At 36.5% G+C, this 24,899-nt stretch overlaps 1 protein-coding gene across 5 annotated transcripts in view; it reads right to left on the bottom strand.

Moving 5' to 3' along the window:
* The window catches only part of dlgap2a (discs, large homolog-associated protein 2a), a 147,807-nt gene that overhangs the window by 34,897 nt on the left and 88,011 nt on the right, over window positions 1–24,899 (bottom strand). For all 5 annotated transcript variants that reach the window (XM_079852751.1, XM_079852747.1, XM_079852748.1 and 2 more), the window contains one exon: window positions 9,317–10,461. In XM_079852751.1, coding sequence (XP_079708877.1) covers window positions 9,317–10,461 — 1,145 coding nt within the window. The remainder of the gene's footprint in view (window positions 1–9,316; window positions 10,462–24,899) is intronic.

Here is a 24,899-nt window from a genome sequence, read left to right as displayed (position 1 = left end):
GTCTTGCCGCAGGTCTTTTGCAGTCACTCAAGGGGTTTTCTGAACCTGCCTTCTCAGAAAACTGGTTGCAGCAGTTGATAGCTTCCTTTTCTACCCCGTCCAGGAAGTGTAACCACTGTTGCTTAAACTTTGAATTTGCAAACAATGCTTCCAACGTTGTCTCTAGGAACATTTAGTGCCTTTGCTATCTTTTTGTATCCTGTTCCTTGTTTCTGAAAGGCGATGATATCTTCTCTTAGCTTTTTGGACCATTCTTTTGACTTCTGGCCATATTTCTAACATGCAGTCAAACGTGACACTCAACAAACCTAGCCAGTTCAGATATTTCATGTGTTCTAGCTCAAGCACACCTGGTGCAATTAATGAAGCCCTTGATTAGTTGCATCAGGTGTGCCTGAGACAACACCTGTTTTGAGGATTTGTGCTGTTTTGAGGGCTGCAGAAGTCATTAAAAGTTGCATTTTCAGTTGAATTTGGGGAAACCACTTGAAACATTTGTTGTGTCAAGCTATTTCCATTCCTTTTGTTTGATTTGTTTATTGCAAACAGCTGAAAGTCTGAAAAATTTGCCAATAGAACTGATTTGCAATAGGGGTTGAATCATTTTGATTACAACTGTATGACATTTAAAATAAAACAGCTTTATTAACTCTGTGACTGTGTGTCCTTTTACCAAAACCTTTTGTTTATCAGCCAGCCTCTCGTCCTGGTCACAGGGGCACATTTCAATGGCCTTGTGGTCTTTAGCATTCTGCAAGAAGAATTATTCTGATCCAGGAGTCAATGAAAATTAGTAAATGTCACAGACACCCTTGTACACACACCCACACACATAATCCATAGAAGTCTATAGGTTAATTAAGTCTTGAAGGAGATTGATATTTTTAGACATTTAATTAACCAAAAACGCCAGAGGACAGACACAATCTGTGGTGTAAAACTCTTGATAAATCACTGAGATTTGAGTCCCGCTCCCCCAGTATGGATGGCCCGTATGACCAAGGCTGTAAACAGTGTGACATATAGGCTATGTCGCACGTGCCATGAAAAAATGCGATGAATAAATTTGCCACAGCAGCATGCGTGCGATACAGTTTTGCATGTATGTGAGACAGAGCCGTTTGTTGTGTGCTTGTTTGTGTGCACGATTAACCGAAATAGCGATTTGGCTTAGTGTTATCATGGAATTGCAAAGGCAGTGATTTTTGATTAAATATATGCACAGCGTGTTTCATGTTGAAGTGCAGTACTGGTCAGGGCAGATTGATTGGTTCATGTAAATGCTGCTCCTTCTCTACAAGTTTGTGTCACACATGCATTTGAAAAGCAACATGCACCAAACATCTTTCCAAACTTACACTTGTACAAAAACTGTTTTCCAACAAAAGATAAAATGTAACGACATGTTTTGACTGCAAACTCACTTCATGACATTGAGTGTTTGAAATAACTTCTGACATAATCTGACATGGCTGCATATCATAGAATGAGGCAAAAATTATATAATTTTATAGTACTCTTTACAGTGATGAAGTCTATGTTGATTAGCATTGCATTATAAATATACTTTATTCTTATGAAAATACCAGAGATGTCTAAAACAACACAGAAAAACCATATTGTTGCAACCGTATGTTTTTTGTCTTCATGTTTCATCAGTCAAAATGTCTCTATCTGCGTTTTATTCTGCTACAGCGATGTTTGGATGCCTTTGTCCATTTAAGGGGTTTCCTGAAACGTCATAAGTTTTATGACTTCTATGAGTCTCACTTGTGGACGCAAGGGCGTCCTTCGGCTACCAGTATGAAAGAAACAGACTGCTCACAATCACACCATCCCTATTTATAGAGAACAGGAGTTTTTTTTCTCTCAGTGGATACTTTCCTGTCAAAAATTAAGAAATTACTATCACAGATTTTTGTCATTATAATTTATAATAAAACAATAGACCTTTCTAATGAAGAGGCATTTCAAGTGCTCAACCAAAACGGATGGATGTATTTGTATTGTGATTATTGATATTGGCCAATAATATTGTTTACTTAATGTTAAGCAAGATGTGTTATGTTCCTGCAGACAGTATGCTATTTTTGGCAAATAAAATGTCTGTCTGAAGATATTTCTTGTTAAGTTTTGTATTTGTTGTGCCCTGTATGGAACATTGTCCTTTGTCACTCACATGCCTGTTCATTGCTTTCAGAGATGGTAATAAACATTTTATAATTGTGCTACAATTGTGTGGCCTGTGCTACAAAACTTTTTCTGTAGCACCAATGCTATATAGACCTGCGTATGACTTGTACCATGTGACAGGAAAAATGTAGTTTTTATTATTAATGCTATTATTATATAATTTTAAGATATTGCTACACTGAAACCAGATGACTTCATTTGTTTAAGATTAAGATTATGAATTTGTTATGATTAAACTAATAATTATTCTTCTTAATATATATCAAGACCCGAATAAAAAGATTAAGTTTCACTTGTAAAGTACTTAATTTACTGGATTACATAAATACTAAATACTACTGAATTTCCAGGAAAAAACAGCATATTATAATTTTTTTGTAATTATTTGAAGATACTCCAGTATATATACTACTGTGGTCAGTAAGATTTAAAAAAAAAAAAAAATTATACTTTTAGTCAGCAAGGACACACCAAAAGAAAAAAGTAAAGTCATTTAAATTGTAAAAAAAAAAAAAAAAAAATCAAATGTTTTTTTTTCTCCAATCAAATAAATGTTTCTTGAACAACAAAGCAGCATAAATTATTAAAATGATATGAAAGATCATGTGACACTGAAGACTGGAGTAGTTCAGCTTTGCCATCACAGGAATAAATTACATTTTAAATTATATTTAAATAGAAAACAGATGATCACATTTTTTACCAAATAAAAGCAGCATAATAAACTTATTTCAAAAACATAAAAAAAATGACTGACCACAAACTCATACTCAAACTACAATAATATTTCCCTTATAAGACATTTAAATCACAAAATACAAAATATTGCAGTGGTGAAACAACATAATTAAATTCAGAGAAGCACTGAATGTTAATGCATGGGATTGAATTCCTTTTTTTGCTCTAATTCAGTTTAAGCCATTTCAACAAGTTCAATATTAAAGCTAATTTACGTGTTTGTTTTTTGAACAAGTGTATCTGATTATCTTGTCTGAAAGATCAAACACGTTTAAGCTCATTTAGGGGACAAACAGCAACACAAATAGCATCTGCTGTCACCAACATTCCCTAACCCATCTACACACACACACACACACACACACACACACAAACACACTCCAGCTTTTCCTGACCTCTTTAGTTGTCTGACTCTCACAATTTATTGAGTTGTTGTCGAGACAAAGTCTCTTTGAGTCTCTCTCTCTGTGTGTGTGTGTGTGTGTGTGTGTGTGTGTGTGTGTGTGTGTGTGTGTGTGTTTAAGGGTTGCTGTTTGGCTCCTTGCTGGCTTGTAAACAGCCTTATTAATTGCTTATTAGATTCACCTCTACTGACCTATCAGAAAATCTATTAAAATACAATCCTCTCTTTTTTAGAGGCAGTTGAAGAATACAGAGAGTGAAGGAACAAGGTGGAATCATAATGAGAAGAGTAATATGTGTCAAAGTTTTAAAAGAGTTTGCGGTTAGACGCTGCAAGGCTTAGTTCAAATTTATGCGCAAATGCGAACTTCACGTCAGATTCATAGTTCATGCAAGCAAACGGCAAGCACGGACATTATGTATGCTCAGATAAAGGTGTATTCTTGTCACAAAGGACTTGAAAGGTCGTAAGGAGGATTCAAAGACTTTTTCCCTTTCTCGCAGCATGCAGCCAACGAGTTTTCACAGTGAATTTGGAGAAAAGTCATAAATCATATTCCAGAGGGGCCAGTGTCACCCCTCTAGACACGCCCCTTATGTTATTATGAGCAATTTCAATGTTTTACATAATTTACAATGTTTCCACATACAGGAATACAATCAAAAATTACATGTGAAAAACCATGTCAGAATTATTGTTGTTTCAAGTTAGTTCTTTATATTCAAGATATGATGTAGGCTATTGTGCACTGCTGCAATTTATATAAAAACACATTATCATTGTGAATGCTTATTTTAGTAGGAACGACTTTTTTTTTTACAAGCAATCCATCTAATTTGTGGTTTTCAAAAGTTATTGCCAGTTACACAGCCAAACAACAATGTTAAGGAATCCAGAATTAGAAACACTTACTAGCAACCAATATTACAGCAACTTGAATATTAATATAATATTAATAATATATTATTAATATAATAATATAAAAGTTTGAAGTCAGTAAGATTTTTTCATGTTTTTGAAAGAAGTCTTTATTTGATAAAAAAAAAACTGTAAAAACAGTAATATTGTGAAATATTATTACAATTTAAAATAACTTATATCTTATTGCTATCAATGTTGAAAACAGTTGTGCTAATTAACAAAAATGTGAATTAAGAGTATGCAGTATATATGAATGGGTCATTATTTATTAGGATGCAGAGCTAAGGATATCACCATGGTGGTAGCTGATATCACCATAAAAGTCATACTGAAATATTTAAAATGAACACAACTGACAGTGAAATCTGTTGCTAGGCTTACATGCATTTTAATAATCCGTTTGTAATCCGACTGAGAGTTCATAGGGAATGAAAAGCCTTAATGTAAACACCTCATTAGGGAATAATCCGATTCTGATTAAGCTTGAAAGAGGTGGTGCAGATCTGTCAGCAAATGATCTAAGGAAAAACACTTTTTCAACCAACAATAATCAAGCAACTTCATTTTTTAAAGATATTTGATATAAATATAAATAGGATGTTAGTTAGTTACATTCAAAATCTACGTGAACCCACTTAATTTTAGGGGCCAGTGTGAATGTTCATAACATTCAAACAGAGCGCAACTGGAACTGCTATCCATCGATGATTCTGTCCACAATGAACTGCTGTCCTCCTCATAAAATGATTGATGATTTATGTAAGAAGTGTTGAAACGTGGAGGAAACCCTTGCCAAAAGTCATCTCATAAGCAATTTAGTATTGATTTTTATCCAAATCACAATCTCAGCTAATGATTGAATCTACTCACGACATGCAATCCATTATGAACACACACCAAAAATAGCTGCTTTATTGCTATCATTCGGCTGGCAGTGTTCAGGACACGGGGCTATCAGAGTGAAGGGGCGAACGTCCCTCCTGGAGAGTTTGCGTCACAGCTGGCTGCATCGATAACAGCAGCCAAAAATAGCACCAGCGTGATAGACGGTGCAGGCTATTTTTGTTGGGGTCGAGAGAAACTATTAAACGCCTGACCCAGAGATGCATCACAGTCATTGACTGCTGGATGGTTTCTGTCCCCTTTCTGCAGGCTGATGTTTAATCCATTTCGGCATATTTGAAATACAAACACACTTAAGCTAATTGGTGTGCTAAGAAAGACAGATGGGAAGAGTTGTTTTCATCCCTCAGTGAAAGTCCACATTTTTGCCACAGATGCATTTGAGCTGAAATTAGAATTAGGAGTGAATACTGATGAAAACCAATTAGCTTTTTTGAAAAATGAATGATGAAAGTTTTCCACTTTTGCTAAAAGAAAAATGTGTCTTTTGTAAGTTTTGAGCATTTAGCATATTGTGTGACCTGTAAAGGTACAATTTTGTCTTTATATGAAGGTTGCTGTCAATAAATCAACCATCTCCATAACAAGCTTAACCAAAATGGTATTGACAAATTGGATTTAGACATATGGACACAAGAAGTATATCCAGATGAAGGGTGGGCACAATTTCTGCACACTAATCAACAGACTTTCTGTTTTTTACCATCACAACTTACACAACTATTAACCTCACTGACCAATGAAAGTATCAGCATAAAAGTAGCAGATTCACTTCAGGATAATATCAGGCACATTAATCTTCTGTCACTGCCATTGTTGACCAAAAAAAAAAAAAAAAAAAATTGCATAGGATATAGACTCAGAGTTGTCTAAGTTTACTCAATGGGACCTGAATTACATCCCCACAAGCCTCCAAAACGTAAAACTAAAAATATTGATTTAGGTTCTTTCTGGGAACTCTGGATTCTTTCTTTCCCTGAGGAAACACTCAGATCCATCCATTCATTAATTATCTCAATGGGGCCATAAGCCTCACTGCTTCTGCTGTGCTATTGCATAAGTCCAGGACTGGTAGATTCTGCTGTGTCAGCAGATGTTTACTGAGGATTTTTCATTGTTCCTGCTGATCTAACTGCTTGAGACAGACTACTCAAACACTAACTAGTTCTGACAGACCAGCATATGTTGTGTTTTGGATGCTGGTCTCTCAACCTGGTTACATAAATCTACATCGGTCAACTATCTTCACCAGCTAAAGGCAAATGCTGGTCTACAAGATAAACCACCACTAGCAAGCACAGACTAACTGAACAGCATGGAAATTCATCCTGTTTAAGTGTTTGCAAAGACTTTTTGATGACTTTTCACAGTCTTTTTAAAGGTTGCATATATGCAGTCCAATAATCAATCTTAACTATATTAGACTACAATACTAAACAGTTTGAAAACACACTGTTATTAATTCATTAATATTTCGAATTTAAGAATACTATTGATAAAATTCAATCATTAAAAAATAAAAATAAAAAATCACTCATTAGATTAATTTCAGACTCTGAATTATACTGGTTGTTCGGTATGTTTTAAACTCACTAAAAAGAACTCATTAGAATCATTAGTTCAGAAATCAGACTACACTGGTTGTGCTGTATGTTTTTGATCCACTAAAAGGAACTGGCACATATAAGAATCATTTGTTAAGGAATCCAATATTTTGGACAGTAGATTCAGAAGGGGTGCTGCTGAATAAGAAGTGCAGGAGACTATTCTGTCAGCTTTGGCAGAACATGGCATGAATTTGGCATGTGCGAGAACCATTAACACAATCAAGTCCGGCATACAACACCAGACAAAAAGACTGTCATTTCAAATTGATTTAAAATTACAAGGTCAAAAAAATTATCATCATGCATGAATTAATCGTTCACAATTAGGTCAATGTCATGAGTTTAGAAAATAGGGTGAATTTTCATTTTACTGTCAACTTAAAAAAAATGGAACCAGTTCTGAATAAGAATAAAGCATTATCCTAATTAAAGTGAGGCTGAAACAAGTCAAATTCTAACATGAGACGAATTAACTACTAAAGCATAATCACTGTCCTCTTTAAAGGTACACTGTGTAGTTTAAGTATTTTATTAGCTAAAATCAATGTCTTTATTCATAAATATGTCCTCATTGGTGTAAAATTACCTGACTTATCTGACTTATCCTCGTAAGTGAAGAATTTCTTATCTTTATTTACATGGGATGGGTAAGTCCATGGAGGCTTCCATGTCATTCCGCCATCTTGAAAAACTATAATAGCAGAGAGGGACAAAAAGCACTAGCCTACCTCAACACATTTTCATTCAGAGCCAGCGTGACTGAAACCAGCTGAAACAGACCAGGAGATCAGTGAGAGGCGCTTGTCACTGCCCCGGCAAATTTGAAAGGCTGCACTGCACGGTACTTTATAATGCAGGACCATAGTTATTTTGAGCCACAGGAGAAGGAATCCTCGTCGCCAAAAAAGCAAAAAATGTAATTTAAAAGGAAATGTGACCGGCGAATTAAAAAAACAAGGGTAAATATCGGGATAGCTTTTCCCAGGTGGAAAGAGCTAATGAAGGAGAAAGACTTTGAAAGGGACGCTGAAGTTGCCTGCTTTCTTCTCGACAGGTAAGTCAATGTTACGGTCTAAATTACAAGCTTTTTTTCATTGCTTGGTTGTGTAATTCATTATATAGGCAGCATAACAGTAGAACATGTATAGTTAAACTCGATGAAGTGCTATTGGAAGATATGTTGTCATAGCTTCTTGGTACATAACGGCTACCGTAGTTGTAACACACATTTGAAAAAGCGAGGCGCTAGAGAGCACTATTCGTTTGAATGCAAAATACAATTTCACCGCTAGATGGGAGAAATTCCTACACAGTGTATCTTTAAAGTAGATCTAGTACTATTAAAACAGCATGGGCATGTACTAAAACACAATAATGGACAAGCAATTTCCAGAAGTATTCGCATAGTAGCTGTACTCTACTGTGACAGATATGTGATTCATTTAAGCAATTTTGGAAACGGATTGCATTTTGCTACAATGCTAACCTGTGACAATCCAGCATCCATACATAGGATAAACAGGCCTAATTGAACAAATGAACTAGAAAACAACAAGAAGCTATTTACAGTGGTCTGACAGCACCATGAATAATGAATCCCGACGAAATGTGATGCATTCGGAAAATCACGCATTTGCACAGAAAGATCAATGCTAATCAATATGACTCATTGTTTGCAATAATTCTGTACATAAACAACAGGAACAAACTGGTCTATTCAGAGTGAAAAGACCAATAAATCTGCCTCTCAATTTAGCACATTAGCACCTCACAACAACAACAACAACAACACCACACACACACACACACACACACACACACACACACACACACGCACACTTCAATCAGGCTATATTCTCCATCAGCGAAAACAAACATATTCCCATCTATGTAACAACCCTTTCAGTGGACTATTACTTTTGACTCTGCTGGGAACCCTCTGAATGCTAAACAACAATCTACAGGCACCAATAAGCCATGGATCAGAAAGCAGCCACACAGAGGTTTGTTTTAAAAACGAACAGCATTACTCCCCACACAGATGCAAACACTGAAACTGATCTTAGAGCAGTGGTTCTCATACTCCAAGGGGCCCCCATTGTTCACTTCAATATTCAAATGCTTCTTCCAGATGTTTCCATGATTCTTCTAGGTGTTTATAATTTTTTTCTGAATAAAAATTAAGGACACATTTTTTTTAATCACAATATAAAATATGTTTGTACTTGGCAAAAAGGTATGCTCATAAATAAAAATGGCCATGGAGATGTTATTAATGCATGACTTTTCTAGGTTTAGAATCACTCTTTTATAATTAGGCTACCTCATTCAGTAGTATATCCAGGGTTTTCTAGATTTTGGGAATCCTGGTTCTTCAAGGAAAAAAAAGTTTTTGTGGAGGTGAATTTAAAATAAGAAATTCCTTGCGTTTTAGTTGTTGTAGTTTACTTAAATTTAAATGTATTGAGGCGCCCTTGGAAGTTTGCTGAGGTCCCATGGTTGAGAACCACTGTCCTCACCAGCAGTCACATCTTCATGTAAGAGATCTCACCTGCAAATAATGACAAGGCCTCATGGAGGACTTCAGATCTTGAGGCATGGTCGGTTTCTCTAAGTTCAGGGAAGATTTGCGATAGGCTTCTTTAGCCTGGCTGACGGTTAGCGTCGACCAAGAACTGCGCTTCATAAATTTGCCCTCCGGGGCCATAGCGATACTCTCGCATGCCGAACATTTTACATCGTTGTTGCTTTTGGAGGTCTTGAGAGAAAGGTCACCAAAGTGCCCATGGTCTGGGTAACAGTGAGTAATATGATCTCCGTGGTGCCGACTCATGATGCTGGGAGTCCGGTAGGTGCTGTCGCTGTCCAAGTTGTCATCAGAACTCCACCAGCCAGCTATCCCTGAGCGTTGCTTGGAGTCTGACTTGCGTTCCTTGCTCTTACTCCGTTTGCTGTGTTTGTGATTTCCATGGTGATGTCCGTGATGGTGGTGGTGGTGATGTCCGCTGTCTGAGCGAGAGTCTCCCTTGGTGCCATTCATCTTAGAAGACCCCTCGAGTGAGTGGGATTTGGTGAAGAGCTTCTGGACGGAGTGCACCAGGTGGCGGATGCGCCCAGGACTCTCGTTGCGCTGCTCGCTGCTCGTGGTGGTGGCGGACGTGCGCTGGTACTGCAGCGTGTGGAAACCGTCTCTATGAATCGGCAGCTGCTTCTCAAATTGGTCGAGGAGGTTCGCGGGAATACGGTTCATCTTCCCGGACCCGCCGCCCCCACCGCCGCCAACACTGACACCGACCCCTCCACCGCCGTTGCCACCGTGAGAAGTGGAGCCGTCATCCCGCGAGCCGTCGTGGTGTGAACTGTAGTGCATTCTGGGAAAGGTGCTGCTGGAAACGTGGTCAGATGCCATGGAAACGGGCATCACCATGCACTCTGAGTGGATGGAGCTGCGGGGCGAGCAGCGGTGCGGATCCAGAGGGAAGCTCTCGGTCGGACTGAGCAGGTAGGGAGAGCGAGGGTCGGGGCCGACATGCTGCAAGTGATCAAGGGACTGATCGCAGTCTGGCAGCCCACAGGTGTGTCCTGATGTGAAGGTGAGCTGAGGACGGCCGCTTGATAAACCTTTCATATTCCTAGGAGGGGAGGGGTAGCTGTCTTCATCGAAGTACGGCGGTGGAGACCATGAATCTAGCTGATCTATGAAAGACAAAGAGAGGAACAGATAAGAGAGAGTGAGTGAGTGTGGCATTCAGCATCAGTTTAGAACTTGTTCAACCTTTCTGCAAACTAAATTCTGGGACGTTTCCCCATGGGTGTGTAGGAAGCACTAATAGATGTTTGCAAAACAGTGTGGTGGGATTCAAACAAGCTGATAACTAAATCATTGCGTTTTCCTGAATTCAAGAGATCCTCTTGAACCTCTGTACAGTCATGGAAAACCCAACACTTTAATGAATGGAATGAAATCAAGTTGTCTGGACAAAAGCACGTCCCATAGCCCTCCGCCGATCCTCCCCATCTGGTCCTGCCAGGCCTTACAAGGACAGAGTTGCAAGCCTTGCCATTTATCCAATGCAAAGTAAAATAATAGCCTATCATTTCAGAACCGCTGGGCCATCCGTCAAAGCCGGCTCCGGAGAGAGAGGGAGCACTTTGAGGTGCTTCAGCGGTTGTCCTTGAGAGACATTGCTCAGAGATTAAAACCACATTCACTGTGATCTTTCATCACAGTCACATATGGGCAGCTTGCCGCTATCTTCATCAGAGCTAAGGCTCAGAGATGCTGTTTTTCACATCCAGCCATTTGCCCTTTCTGACACGACTATTTCATGCTGCTGGATCATATGTCATTTCACACAGGTGATTAATGGGAATTTTCATGTGGTGAAAATAGAGGGTAATGCATATTAAAATAAAGGTCATATTTCAATTGATGAAGAAAAAAATACTGTCACAGAACATGTCAGGTTTAATTAGTTTTACTTGTTAAATTCATTCTGTTTGAATCTCTGGGATATTCGTAACAATTTTAAAGTTTTATTTTGTATCAGAGTGAAAAAACATAATTTGGCAAATATTCACATTATGTGCAAGTATGCTTATGTAATGCATTTAACCTCCTATTTTATCTACATAGGTATTAAAGCTGTTTAAAAAACAAACAAAGCAAGCCAAATTATCCCTGGTAATGTTCTATTAAGTGTTACAAGCTGGTACAGACTTCTTGATGACCACAAGAGTCAAACATGGTAACATGGTAATCATGGTCAGTACATAGTTAGACAGAAGATTATTTCCCTTAATTTTTAGCGTTACATTCATGTGGGTTGTGCCATGGCCAACTGAATATTACTCACTTTATCTCAATAACTTCACTCACGCAACATAAATTAATCATTCTGTAGCTGATTATAAACTGAATTTCTACAATGGAATCGATAGCTGAAAGATTTCAGGGTCAGTACATGCCCAAGACAGCCGCAATATCAGCCAGTGCAACACAAAATTACTGAGTGTTCACTTACATCTCTCTTGAAACATCCATCGACAAGTCAAGGATACACTACCTTTTAAAAGTTTAAAGAAATAATACTTTTATTCAGCAAGAATGCTTTAAATTGGTCAAAAGTGACGTAAAAGACATTTATAATGATACAAAAAATTATATTCATCATATAATCCTGAAAAAAAAAAAACTTCCAACCCCAAACGTTTGAACAGTAGTGTATTTCTAACAAACACACAGACTCCAGAAAAGAAGAATGTACACATATCTGATTCACACTGGCAGCAAAGAACTGGGTCCAAGACAAAAGCAAAAACATCTTGGTGTGAATTTGGAAAGCAACCAATTCAAAAATTCTCCCTTGTGTTTAATTAGAGCACAAACAGAGTACTGACCCATAAGGAGATCTTTAGCTCAGGTCAGCACACACCATAATGATGCCCAAGTCCATCTTGATTGAAGAGGACCTGAAGGAGAATGTCAAGTTTGTTTATTCTGAGTGTGTGAAAGAATATTCTAGAGTGATAGCGAATCACAAAGAGGCACTTCATTAAAATTAAACTTTGTGAGAGGCTGAACAACACAGAGAATCACATTAAAGCAAAGCCAGAACAAACAGTTCTATTTGGATCAACATCTGTAAACACCAGCCAATACAGCCGCTTGATTACGTTCTTCCAAAGGTTAAAAGCAAAGAACCTTCAAGGAATCAGATTTGTTCATCAGAAAATCGAAGCAATGCGACTGTGTCCTTAACTCCCAGAAGGCTCTGTAATAAACCACACTGTTACATTTCTGAATCTGAGGGGATGGATAAAACTGACAGGACCAGAATGGTTCTGGTCTCACTGGAGATGTAATAGTCTTGCAGCAGCCTGTTGTTGGTTATTTCTCCTTCATCCAAATCCAACACAACTGCAGTGAAATATCTGGAGACAACAACAGAGAAGCACAGATTGCAGACTGAAATTAACAAAGCACAAAATCCATGCCAAAGGGAGTGAATCTCTCCAACAAAAAAGAAAAAAAAAACCTGCCTTGAACGCCTCGTTTGTAGTCCTGCTATTATTTCCATAATGTAGCTACAGTACGTCACCATGTAACCCATTTTGCATAATACATTACCGCCTATTGACTATTTACTGTAAAAAAAAATAATAGTTGAGATAACTTAAAAAAATAAGGCAACCTATTGCATTCAACTTTTTAAGTTATTTCTAACAAACTAATTTGCTCCAGTTAAAGTCAACTTTAAAACTTTTGTTCATGAAATGATTGATCTTAAAACTTCTTGTCAAGGCACCTAAAAATGTTTAGCAATGCATGCAGCTATAATCACTGTTTTTTCATCGGCGTGTTTTATTTTCAAGGTTAGCTACACAATATGAACATCATTTGCCTCTTAAACTAGAGGAATACATTTTACCCATTTCATTCTGCAGGCAAATAAATTGCATAAGTTGCAATAAGAAGCAAGCACATATAGCCTACCTCAACACACAAATCTCAAACATGGTGATGATCAAAAATTGTAATTCAGTAAAAATATGAACTCTGAACCATATGACAGCTAAATAAAGGTGTACTGTAGTTGTAAGGCTGTCGAGGAAATGCTGTTTTTGAAACACATCATTGCATGGACTTGGAATGTAAGAGAGGTACAGTATAAAATAAAAATATATATATTGTGAAATGTTGCACATGTGACGGTGGTTCGGATTTGGGCAAAACTGATGTAATAGTTAGCGTAGTTACAGTAGTATTTACAGTGCCTCCAGAGATAAAGGGCGTTACATATCCAATATATACAGTACCAGTCTAAAGTTTGGACACATTACTATTTTTAATGTTTTTGAAAGAAGTCTCTTATGCTCATCAAGCCTGCAGTTAAAAAAATAAAAATAAAAAAAAAACAGTAATATTATGAAATATTATTACAATTTAAAATAATGGTTCTCTTTTTTAATATACTTTAAAATGTAATTTATTTTTGTGATGCAAAGCTGAATTTTCATCAGCAAGTACTCCAGTCTTTGGTGTCTTATGATCCTTCAGAAATCATTCTAATATGCTGATTTGATACTCAGTTATTATCAATGATGGAAACAGTTGTGCTGTTTAATATATTTTTATGGAATACTTTTTTCAGGATTCATTGATGAGTAAAACGTTAACAGCATTTATTCATAAAAACAGCATTTATTCAAAATAAAAACATTTCTAACAATATAAATCGTTACCATCACCTTTTATCAATTTAACGCATCCTTGTTGAATTAAAGTACTAATTTCTTTAAAAAAAAATAGTTATTGTTCCCAAACTTTTGAACGGTAGTGTATATTGTTACAAAAGATTTCTATTCTAAATAAATACAGTTCTTTTTAACTTTTTATTCATCAAATAATCCTGAAAAAAGTATCTCAGGTTATAAAAAAAATATTAAGCAGCACAACTGTTTCCAACATTGATCATAAATCAGCATATTAGAATGATTTCTGAAGGATCATAAGACACCAAAGACTGGAGTACTTGCTGATGAAAATTCAGCTTTGCATCACAAAAATAAATTACATTTTAAAATATTAAAAAAAGAGAACCATTATTTTAAATTGTAATAATATTTCATAATATTACTGTTTTTTTGTTGTTTTTTGTTTTTTTTAACTGCAGGCTTGATGAGCATAAGAGACTTCTTTCAAAAACATTAAAAATAGTAATGTTTCCAAACTTTTGACTGGTACTGTATGCATATATAGTATGTGTTTGTATCTGTGTGTATTAATTGCCTGGTTAACTAAATGTAAATAATCTATAACAACCTACATCTACACATCTATTACAACAAAACACAGATTTAACTCTCACAAACTTAAAGAGCAACATAACAGTAAGTTACTTGGTTTACTGTAAGTCAAGTCACATATGACCAAAAGTAGACTGTTAATGCAGTAACCCTGAGTGAGTGAGCGGAGTTCTGACTCATCACTGACTTATTCGTGAACCAAGCTGACCGATTCGTTAAGAGGAACTGGCGCGAAAGATTCATTCATTCGTGAATCGGACTACAGGGGTCATGCTGCATGTTTGTTGCTTGGTGAGTAAGAACCAGTTCTCGATTTTCAATTGTATAAATGAAACAACAGGGTTGAAAACTTTGAAAATAAGGCCTTATTCTTGCAAATGTATTCTGATATGGGCCTTCCTGTGATGGCTGGAGAGGGCTCTTGATCTCAGTATGGGTTCAGAGGAGGTCATCAGAGGCTCTAGATGTTTGTGTGAGTGTTATGGCACTGCTCGCCGGTGCTCTACAGCCTCAAGCATTTCCTGTCACCTCATCTCATGATTTCAGTATTCTTACCCTGGACGGTCCCTGCTGAATAAATACGGCTTACTGCAGCATCCTGCTTACTAACAGCATGAGTGCAATCAGCCACAGGCGCCTTCGCATCTCTCCCTCTTTCTCTTTCTCTTGTCTCTCTGCAGGGGGCAGCAGGTAGATGCTTTATTTTGCTGACTCTGTCGCTACAGCAGCGCTAGTGAAGATAAATGATCCATCCACCACATTAACACTAGAGAAAGGACCTGATGGAACTGTTAAAACCGCACAGCCACGACAACAGCCCTGACAAAACAAGTGAGCTCCCTATAGACTACATAGGGACCATTCTTGCCATCAAGGATCCTCATAAGTGAACCCACTAGACTCGCAACTGATTTAAATGGATTTATATGTTAGCAGCATAAGTAATAACATGAGCATACAAATACATAACACAAAGTATTGTGTAAAGTAATATATGTTGAAAAGAAAAAGGTTTATATATAAGATTATATATATTTATGTCTGCCATCATCTCAGACCTTATTACAATGCATTCTGGGATTACATGCAATGCTGCTTTAGAATTTGCCTAAAATGAGGTATCTTAAGAGGCAGAATAATTATGTGTAAGAAACCATATGAATGCAGGAGATATCTCTCTTTTGTCACTCCAGCATGCTTCATTAAGCAGAATGTTCCCACAATGTCCTACGTTGTTCCAGCTTGACAATTAATCCTCCAATTAATCACCCCCCTCAAAAGTGATTGCCACAGCAGTCCTTTTCTTGCATCTCAAACAATCTCACTTCATATGAACTCACTTTAGAGAGCAAGGACATCATTCTCTCCTGCCCAGGAGAGTGAGAGATTCCTAGAGTCTGATAAGCCCAGTGAGTTCCTGTTAAATGCTTATCGTTAAGGAGTGAATTAGCATTACTGTGACGAGGGCTATTATCTGTGCCTGGTTCTGCTCAGCGTGGTAAAACATGCCTATCACAGCAGACTAAAGACAAATATTTGGCAAATAGACAGGTTTGTGGACTATAAAAATTCTAGAAAATTTGAAAGCACCATTTGTAAAAATTAACAAATCAATGCTCACTTAAGTGGCGTTACACTGATACTGATTTTCAGTGACAAAGCAACAAGAAGTCAATCGTTTTCAATGAAAGCTGATTTCTGTCAACATTAGTGACTGCTGGGTACTGACAAATGCAGTTATTTGAGATTAACAAGTAAGCAAATCAGCAAATTATGCAATTCATTTGATTAATTTGAATCGATTAACAGCCTTAATTAAAATGATTCAAATATACTTTTAATTAGGACTGTTATTCAGTTGCTGAATAAATACTGAAAAACATTCAAATGTGTCTTTGTAAAATTCTGGGAGGTGAAATGTGTTTCATAAATCATGACGCTAAACCCTTAGCTGGTGGGTCCACACAATGCAAACACAGAATACATGGAAAGAACACAGAACAGTTTGCTATAGGAAATCATTCAGGAATAACTAATTTATGTGACATTCAAAGGCAGACTCCCAGGCAAATCTTTAAAGGTAAAAAAAAGGAAAACTGCACAAAAAAATTTGCAGTTGCCACAGTAACCAGTACATAAAGTGTCTTCAGCTGTGTCATGTGACAGAAACGGTTTCAGATCTTTGCAGAAATGGCGTCAATTCATTAAGTATTAATGATACAAAGGTAGTGAAGTCAGAACCCAAAAGAGGGATGTTTTACAGATCCATGCACTTATTGTACAATATTTCACATTTTTAAACCTAAAAAGTCAAAAACTTGCAAATACTGCTTATCTCAGCTCTTCAGCAAAGTTATTTACCGTATCACATTCAAAAAAGTTGACAATCACATCACTAGCATCACAGTTGGGGATGTCCCGAAGGATTTCACCAAGTAACCATCATATATCAGGCGTGCCACGTGCCCCAAACCAGATCCAACTAGTTATGACTTCATTCTCAATATTAATTGGCATGGAATTCCACCAATTAAATTGCAAACATATCTAAAATTTGTAAGAAAATAATGTACATTCTTGAAACTTAAAGCTGTGTAAAAGCAGCTTGCTATACCTTTCCAGGACCATGGACAGCACTTCATCATTTAAGCTTGATTTCATAACAACCACTGCAACAACTGTACTTTAAAAGCTCTATTGTAATCATTTAGAGTTTAATGAGAACAATGCAATGTGAAGCACTGTTAGATCTTTGTAATGCATCTAATATCTATAACCAAACTAATAAGAGATCAAGCAGAGAGGGTCTCACTCTGATCTGACATCTCAAAATATCTAAATACCTACAAAATGCCTACACTACAAATAAAAATTATTAATTTGCAATCAAAACAAATGGTATCTCTGAATGAATGTCAGTTTAAAAAGAAGATACAAATGCACGCATAAACAAAGGTACGCAAGCAAACAACATGCATACCAACAAACAAGGGTACACATAAGCAGCCAGTAAAAAGTAAACACACACACACAAGCACACTATAATAGAGTTTATATTTGTACCTGGAGGAAACGTGAAATCTTGTTAGATTAAGTGCCGTGTCTATTTTACTGCCTGTTTACTGACACAGAGATCAAGGCAACACAATTGACCTTAACCTCAGGACACACTAAACCAATCACAACAAAGAGAATTTACACATTAAACCAATCATGGCAAAAACAAATAAATACTAAACTTACAAAAGCAAAGAGACTCTGCAGCACACAACAAACACAGAACGCAAACTCTTCTCGATCTAAGCTGTGTAAAGCAAAGGACTGTCAGTGCGCAAACTGAATTTATCTGTGTAATTTTAGATTGCTAGATCCAGCAACCTTTTCATAAAGGCTCCCAAAGGGTAAAAACAACCACCATAACCCAGAACTGATGATTCACTAAGCACTTTGGGGCAACCTTATGACGCTTCTCTTTAAAATGAATCTTTAATTCATTATTTATTAAAACACACACTCACATGCACACACACACATTTATTAAACATCCGTGTTGCACACACTCTCTGAAGCTAATGTACTGGTTTTATCTGAGTATGCTGTGCTTCTTTCAGAGGAAGCTGTCATAACATTGTACTGCTTGCTCTACAACAACAGTTTCACAGTATTTTTAAGGGGGCTGAAGATAAGAGCAGAATCCACTTTTGCTCAGCTTCAGTGACAATATTTCTACAACTTCTTATAAGAGAAGTCTTTAACAAAGTTTGCGGTAGCACTTTATTTTACAGTCCCATTTTGCATTAACATACTATGTACTTATTGTAGTAATGACACTAGATACTAAACCTGAACCTACCCCTAAACCTTAACTTAACCCATGTAGTTACCTTACATTACTCAGTACTTTTATGGGTAAGTACACTGTCAGTATACATTGAAAGTGCACGCACAATATATCTCCTGTTTGTTACCTGGATTTACTTTTATTGTTTTGTTTTCCCGCCAGCGTTGTTTAAAAAAAGTTGCCAGCCACTGCCAGCGTTTTTGATCATTTTCACAAAAATGTCATGGCCACCAGAAAATTTTGTCAAATGAATATCTGAACATGCAATATATCAAAAGAGAGAACAGACCCTCAGCTTTTAAACAAAAAACCTGTTTTATTCTAGCATCATCCATTCTTTTTATCAACACTTGAATGTGAGTTTCATAAAGAACAACGTTTTGAGCAAAAAGCAGAGAAAATCAGAGTAGATCGGATTCAGAACGATGATCAAAACGTAGACGGAGTAGATTGAGTCCATCAACCCCCCTAATGCTTACACAGTCCTGTAGCTAATCCTGGGTCGACATTTCATTCAGTAACATTAGGCAGTTTTGATTTATATGCTGTTTAATGTTGATTATTGCATTATTTTACATATTCTTATGATTACATAGGATAACGCTCATTTCTGCATCATCTTTGCATGTGTTTTGATCGGGAGATTCAGTACTCTTTCAGAAGATGTGCCATAGCGCCCCCTACCGTATAACAGTGAAAACACGGAAAGCTGGAAAATTCTGTCAATGGCGGGGAAAGAGTTAATAAATAAGTCACTGCATTTAGATCCTCCTTTCTGTAACTTCTGGACTGCCTCATAACATTCTTTAGTCATCAAACTATTAGCGTAACTGTAATTTGATATACAGTAGCTACACAAAAAAATGCTATTTATACATGATAAACACAATATTAAAAAAATTAGCAAATTAGCTTATCACTCATCTTCCCGCAGGTAGTTTAAGTTGTTTGGGCTGCGTCCTGATTTTGACGAGTTAGATGCTTTCCTGGGCCAACAAATTTTGTTGGTCCTGGAACAACGTTCCAGTCCGAATATGTAATCCTAAACATATCCCTACCCCTAAACCTAACCCTACCCATAAGTTATCCCTAAAATCAGAGGGAAATGATAGGTGTTTAACACCTGGTTGATAGGTGTTGACCCTGGTTGTAAGCCTAAACTTGACATAAACTGTAAACTTGTCCCTCAAATCTGACTGGTTGACTGGAATGTTGTTCCAGGATCAACAACGATGTTGATCCAGGAACATGTTGCACTTGTTGAAATCAGGTTCTGTTATGCAACTGATCAGGGGAGAAGGCTTGCACTTCTCACTTCGCACTTACATACCGTAACTGAAAATCCGGCATAATGCACCTTTAAGCAAGTACAAGTACATGACTCTCTACATCACTAATAATTATTTTGATGGCATAGCATTATAAGTAATATAAGTGTGTGAATACATTAATATGGTACTTTATTTGTGTTATTATAGGCCAGGCTTAAAATGCAACACTCAATTTCACAAAATATGTAATGGGGATCACTGCTCTTTGGCTCTTCTCACCAAGGGATCCTTGAAAAGCTTGACAAGGGTAAAGACCCTGTATTATAAATTTAGTGTGGTTCAGTTGATAATTGACATGCTTGAGTGACCATGACTCTAGACGCCCCCACTCATGATACTCAATGCAGACATGCATTTGTCCTGTGCACTCTGTCATTAGCTATCAGTTCGAATGAAGGCCAAATGAAAGGTAAAGGCTGATGAGAGCATTCTCTCACAGAATGAGAGTCACTATAATGAGGCAGCATCACACATTTGCATCTCTTCTGATTCAGGGTGAGTTTAGTAATTACAAAACATCTGCTGCCTTCTACTAGGCTGATTGAAGTCTCTCTGATGTCTTTTTTCACCCTCATTTGCATTTGTAACACCAAGGCCAACTGGGAGTCTGATGATGACCTCACTTCCTGTCAAATTATGATTGCCCTTCAAAGTTGTTACTGTCCTTTAATAGATTTTTTTAGTTTTAGCTGGGCGTGAAGACATTTTTCGAAAGAAATTACTACTTTTATTCAGCAAGGACGCATTTAATTGATCAAAAGTGACAGTAAAGACATTTATAATTTTATAAAAGATTTGTATTTCAAATTAATTCTGTTCTTTTGAACTTTCTATTACTGTAATGATGAAAAAAAAATGGAAATAATGTCACAGTATCCACAAAAATATTAAGCAGCACAACTGTTCTCAACATGACTTAAACATCAAATCAGCATTTGAGAATGATTTCTGAAATATTGTGTGACACTGAAGACTGGAGTAATGAAGGTGAAAATTCAGCTTTGCCATCACAGGAATAAATTACATTTTTAAATATATATAAGAATATTTCACAATTTTATCATTTTTACAGTATTTCTGATCAAATAAATGCAGCCTTGGTGAGCAAGAGACTGAAAAACATGAAACATTCTTACAGACCCTAGACCCATTCCCATTCTTACAATTTTATCTAGGGTCTATCTACCAACGCATCCATCCACTTTCAAAAGTCATACAGGGGTGCGTTTCCCAAACAACGAAGTAACTCGCTGCTTAACTACCATTGTACGATGCATCGTTGAAGAAATCAACTAGCTAGTCACGACTGTTTCCCGAAACCGTATTGTCGCAAAGTGGTCGTTCAACCACGTTATTTTATGACGTCACGCTCGTGGTGGAATAACTTCTTTTAATGAATCTGTTTGAGATCGAATTAACGCTAGATGTTTTGCTATAAATTACAGACATGGCATCTGAGGACTATTTCTCATTTATTTTGCTTTATTTCCAGATTCAATAGGCTCGTTCTTACATAGTAGCCTAGAGCACGTTCGCACATGCGCACTCTTCAAAAACGGTGCGTCAAATCTCTTGACAAACTAAAAGACGTAAAATGACATTTGTATGTATTCTAAATAAAAGACACAGGTTGTACTGAATGTCAGCTTGCTTATTTTGCTCAAGATAAGGATTTATTTAGTCCACATGTCATGCAAACTAGAAACTATGCTTCTAACCACAGGTCGAGAAAAAAGAAATGTATTTAACTTAAAAGTTATATATTTTTAAATATGTACATCAGATAGATCTGATTACTAGATGCTACCCCAAAACATCTCATTCATCAAAACTAGGCTACAGGAATAGATTTAAGGATGTAGTACCACAGAAACATTTATTACAAATTACTGGTGGTGTACTTGAATTACCAGAAAATATATTAAGCATGACTCCCTCCACAGTCAATCTAATGCAATTTAATACTTAATTATGTTTGGCCTGTCATATTTGATGCTGGATGAATCTGGGTGAATACTGGCAGCAGTGAGAGACAGCTCACCCGCTCAGGGCAGCTCTCTTATCAAACATAGAGCCTCATAAATGGAAAGCCCTGAATCTGTGAAGCCCTGATAGTGCAGACAGAATGGATGCAGATGCCATAAGAAGAGGAAGAAATGGTTGCTAACAAATCAAACTACAGCATTTCAGCCCATACAGACAATAAAACATTGCTTCATCTTCCTCCATAAGAAGCATATGATTGTATTGGCTGTGCAAATATTGATTGTGTACAGTTTCTGGTTTTATTTATTGACTGTGTGTGTTCCTGCTGTTGACTTAATCTCTCATAGATGGCCTGTGGTTGAGGTCCTGCAGAGGTCATATGACACACACTAAGGACCATTGTTTCAGACAATGAACACACACACATACAGTACACACACACAAATAAAGCTTTACATGTCACACACACACTGAAGGGTCTGGTCTGTTGTTACCGCTGGACATTTTCTGTGCTCAGCACACTTAGTCTTTGATAATCGCCTGGCTGACAGCAAAACGCTAAAAGCAAAATGCAGAGGTCAAATAAAGGGGGAACTCAAATACACACTGATAAACTCACAAGTGCTAAATTTAAAAGCATTGAAGTCCAGTTCAGATGACTGTTAAATATCTTAGAACACGGATGATAAAATAAAACGTGGATTGTCCCTTTTTACCACTTATTTTGTATAAAAAGGACCAACAAATAGTGAATAAAAATGTAAAACATAAAAAATAACCAGGAAAGTACAAACCGACTTTCTTTGTTCCCTCCCAAGAGGTAGTTCACTAAAGTTTTAAAATGTGAGTCTGAGCATGCAGAAAACTGGAGCAATTTGAAAGGGGGAAAAAAAAGAAAATGCAGGTGCAGATGCATATAGGTACATATCAAGTTAAAAATTCTGGTCAACACCGAAAAGCTGATAATTATTGTCATGTTATGGCCAATAGCCAGTTCAATGGCTGACATTAAAACATTTTACTATTTTGATAATTAAATAAAAAATTAAACACGAAAAACTAAACAAATATCAATTGTGTTGAATGCTACATGTGAATTTATGCATCACAACATTGTTAAATACAACATGAAAAAAAGAAATTAGCTAAAGATTACTAATCAAAATTATGTGTTTTTAAAGATTAACTTTAAAAGTGTTAGATGACATAAAATTTGATCTAAATGTAAAAATAGAGAAAATAAGCATGCACAATTAAATATATAATATCTACCAACACCAATAAATAAACAAAAAACGAATGGCTGTTAATCACTGATATATTGCGCATCCATGCATTTGTTAATGAGAATCATTTTAATTTGACTACCAATTATTGAGGCTCTGGAGAATTAGAGACTAGAAAAGAAACTAGCTGAAAGATAGAGCGAATAGAGAGAGATCAGGATAAAGAGCAGTGACCTTTATGAGCAATGAGAAGTATTTTTCCTTTTATCCAAGTGACTTAGTCCGCCTGTAATACAGAGCCGGTCCTCTTGGAGCAAACCAAGGTTAACTGCCTTGCTTAGGGGCACAGTGGGGGTACAGTATCTCATGAATCTCCCCTTATGGGGACTGAACCTACAACCTTTGATGTATATGCCTACATCTTTAACTTCAAAGCCATAGAAATGTGTGTGTTTTTAAGAACCTCTTGCCAATTAAAAAAAAAAAAAAAAAAAAAAGAGATTGTAATTTTAACTGTACAAGACTGTGAAAATGCGACAGTAAAAACCTGTTAATTGGTCAATAGTAAGTTCCTATACTATGTATGGGGAAAAAATGTAATAGTTCTAAACTTACATTTCATGCAATTTTACAGTAAAATACTGTTACTCAAATTCCCAGTGTGATCTTTCACATTTTTAGATTTAATAATCATGTTTCTTAGTTTTTTCTAATCAGTTAGGTACATTAGGGTTTTGTGTTACATCTTATGTTGTTTAATTAATGTTGATTGCATTATTTGAGTGTCTTGTGTGTGTTTTCAGGATGACGTGCAGCCTCTATATATTAGTATTAAATTCAGCTTCTAGAAATGCTACTTGTGATGAACATTAATTCATCATGTGGTGTTCTCTTTACCATCAGTATTATCAGTATTATTATGGTAGCCTAGATGTCATGTCGGTATAAGTAAAACAGATTTTATTCGCATTGTGGGCTTTTTAATTCAGCAGAAAAGACTGTTGGATTTACCAGTTCAAAACATTTTTTTTTTTTTGTAAGTTACAGTTTAATTTTTTTTTTTTTTTACAGATTGTTCTGTAAATATGTTAAAAAAAAATTATTTATATTTATTTTTTATTTAATAAAAACTATGGAATTTATTATACAGTGTATAGGTACCCACCTACTGCACTTCTCTTCCCTGCACGTCTCTGGTAAGGGTTGAAATAACTATATGTTTAGAAATGACAGGTCAAAATTGGTTCTGTGTGCACCCAATTGTTGAGACGTGTCTCTCAAGAGAAATTAAAAAACAAAGTTTATTCCAAGACAAGAAGAAGTGATGCGTGGGCATAAAAGTCTGTGAGTGCAGACTGTTGGACATCATCGCTCAAATAAACCTATGCAACAGTTTTCACATGTCCCAACTATTTCCAAAACTCTCCAACATATTAAGTACAATATAAGCATGCCGATAAGGTACAATAAGGTACCTTATAATATTACTCCAATCTTCAGTGTCACATGATCCTTCAGAAATCAATCTAATATGCTGATTTGATGCTCAAGAAACATTTCTTATTATTATCAATGTTGAAATAGAATGTGCCCACTCTAAATATTTTATATAAATATAATAATAAAAACATTTTTTTAAAAGAACTTACTGACACCAAACTTTTGAACGGTTGTACACTATATTTATTCTGCACTATGAAAACCTACATCATTCAATCACTAAAATAACTGATATAGGCAAAAGTTATTAAGAGTTATGAATTTTGAGCATGCCACTAAAGTTGCCCCTGGAGCTGAAATCATTGTTGCAGTACTTGATGGAGGCCTGTATGAGCTGAACTGTAGTTTGCCCTGCAGCCTGGACTTAGAGGAATTGCCTCTCCATATCTGAATATCTAAAGTAGGACTGTGTGATCCCCATTGGGCTCCAATAAAAGCACA

This window comes from Squalius cephalus (assembly GCF_949319135.1).
Source record: "Squalius cephalus genome assembly, chromosome: 20".
Lineage (NCBI taxonomy): Eukaryota > Metazoa > Chordata > Actinopteri > Cypriniformes > Leuciscidae > Squalius > Squalius cephalus.
This window is presented reverse-complemented; position numbering and strand designations above follow the sequence as displayed.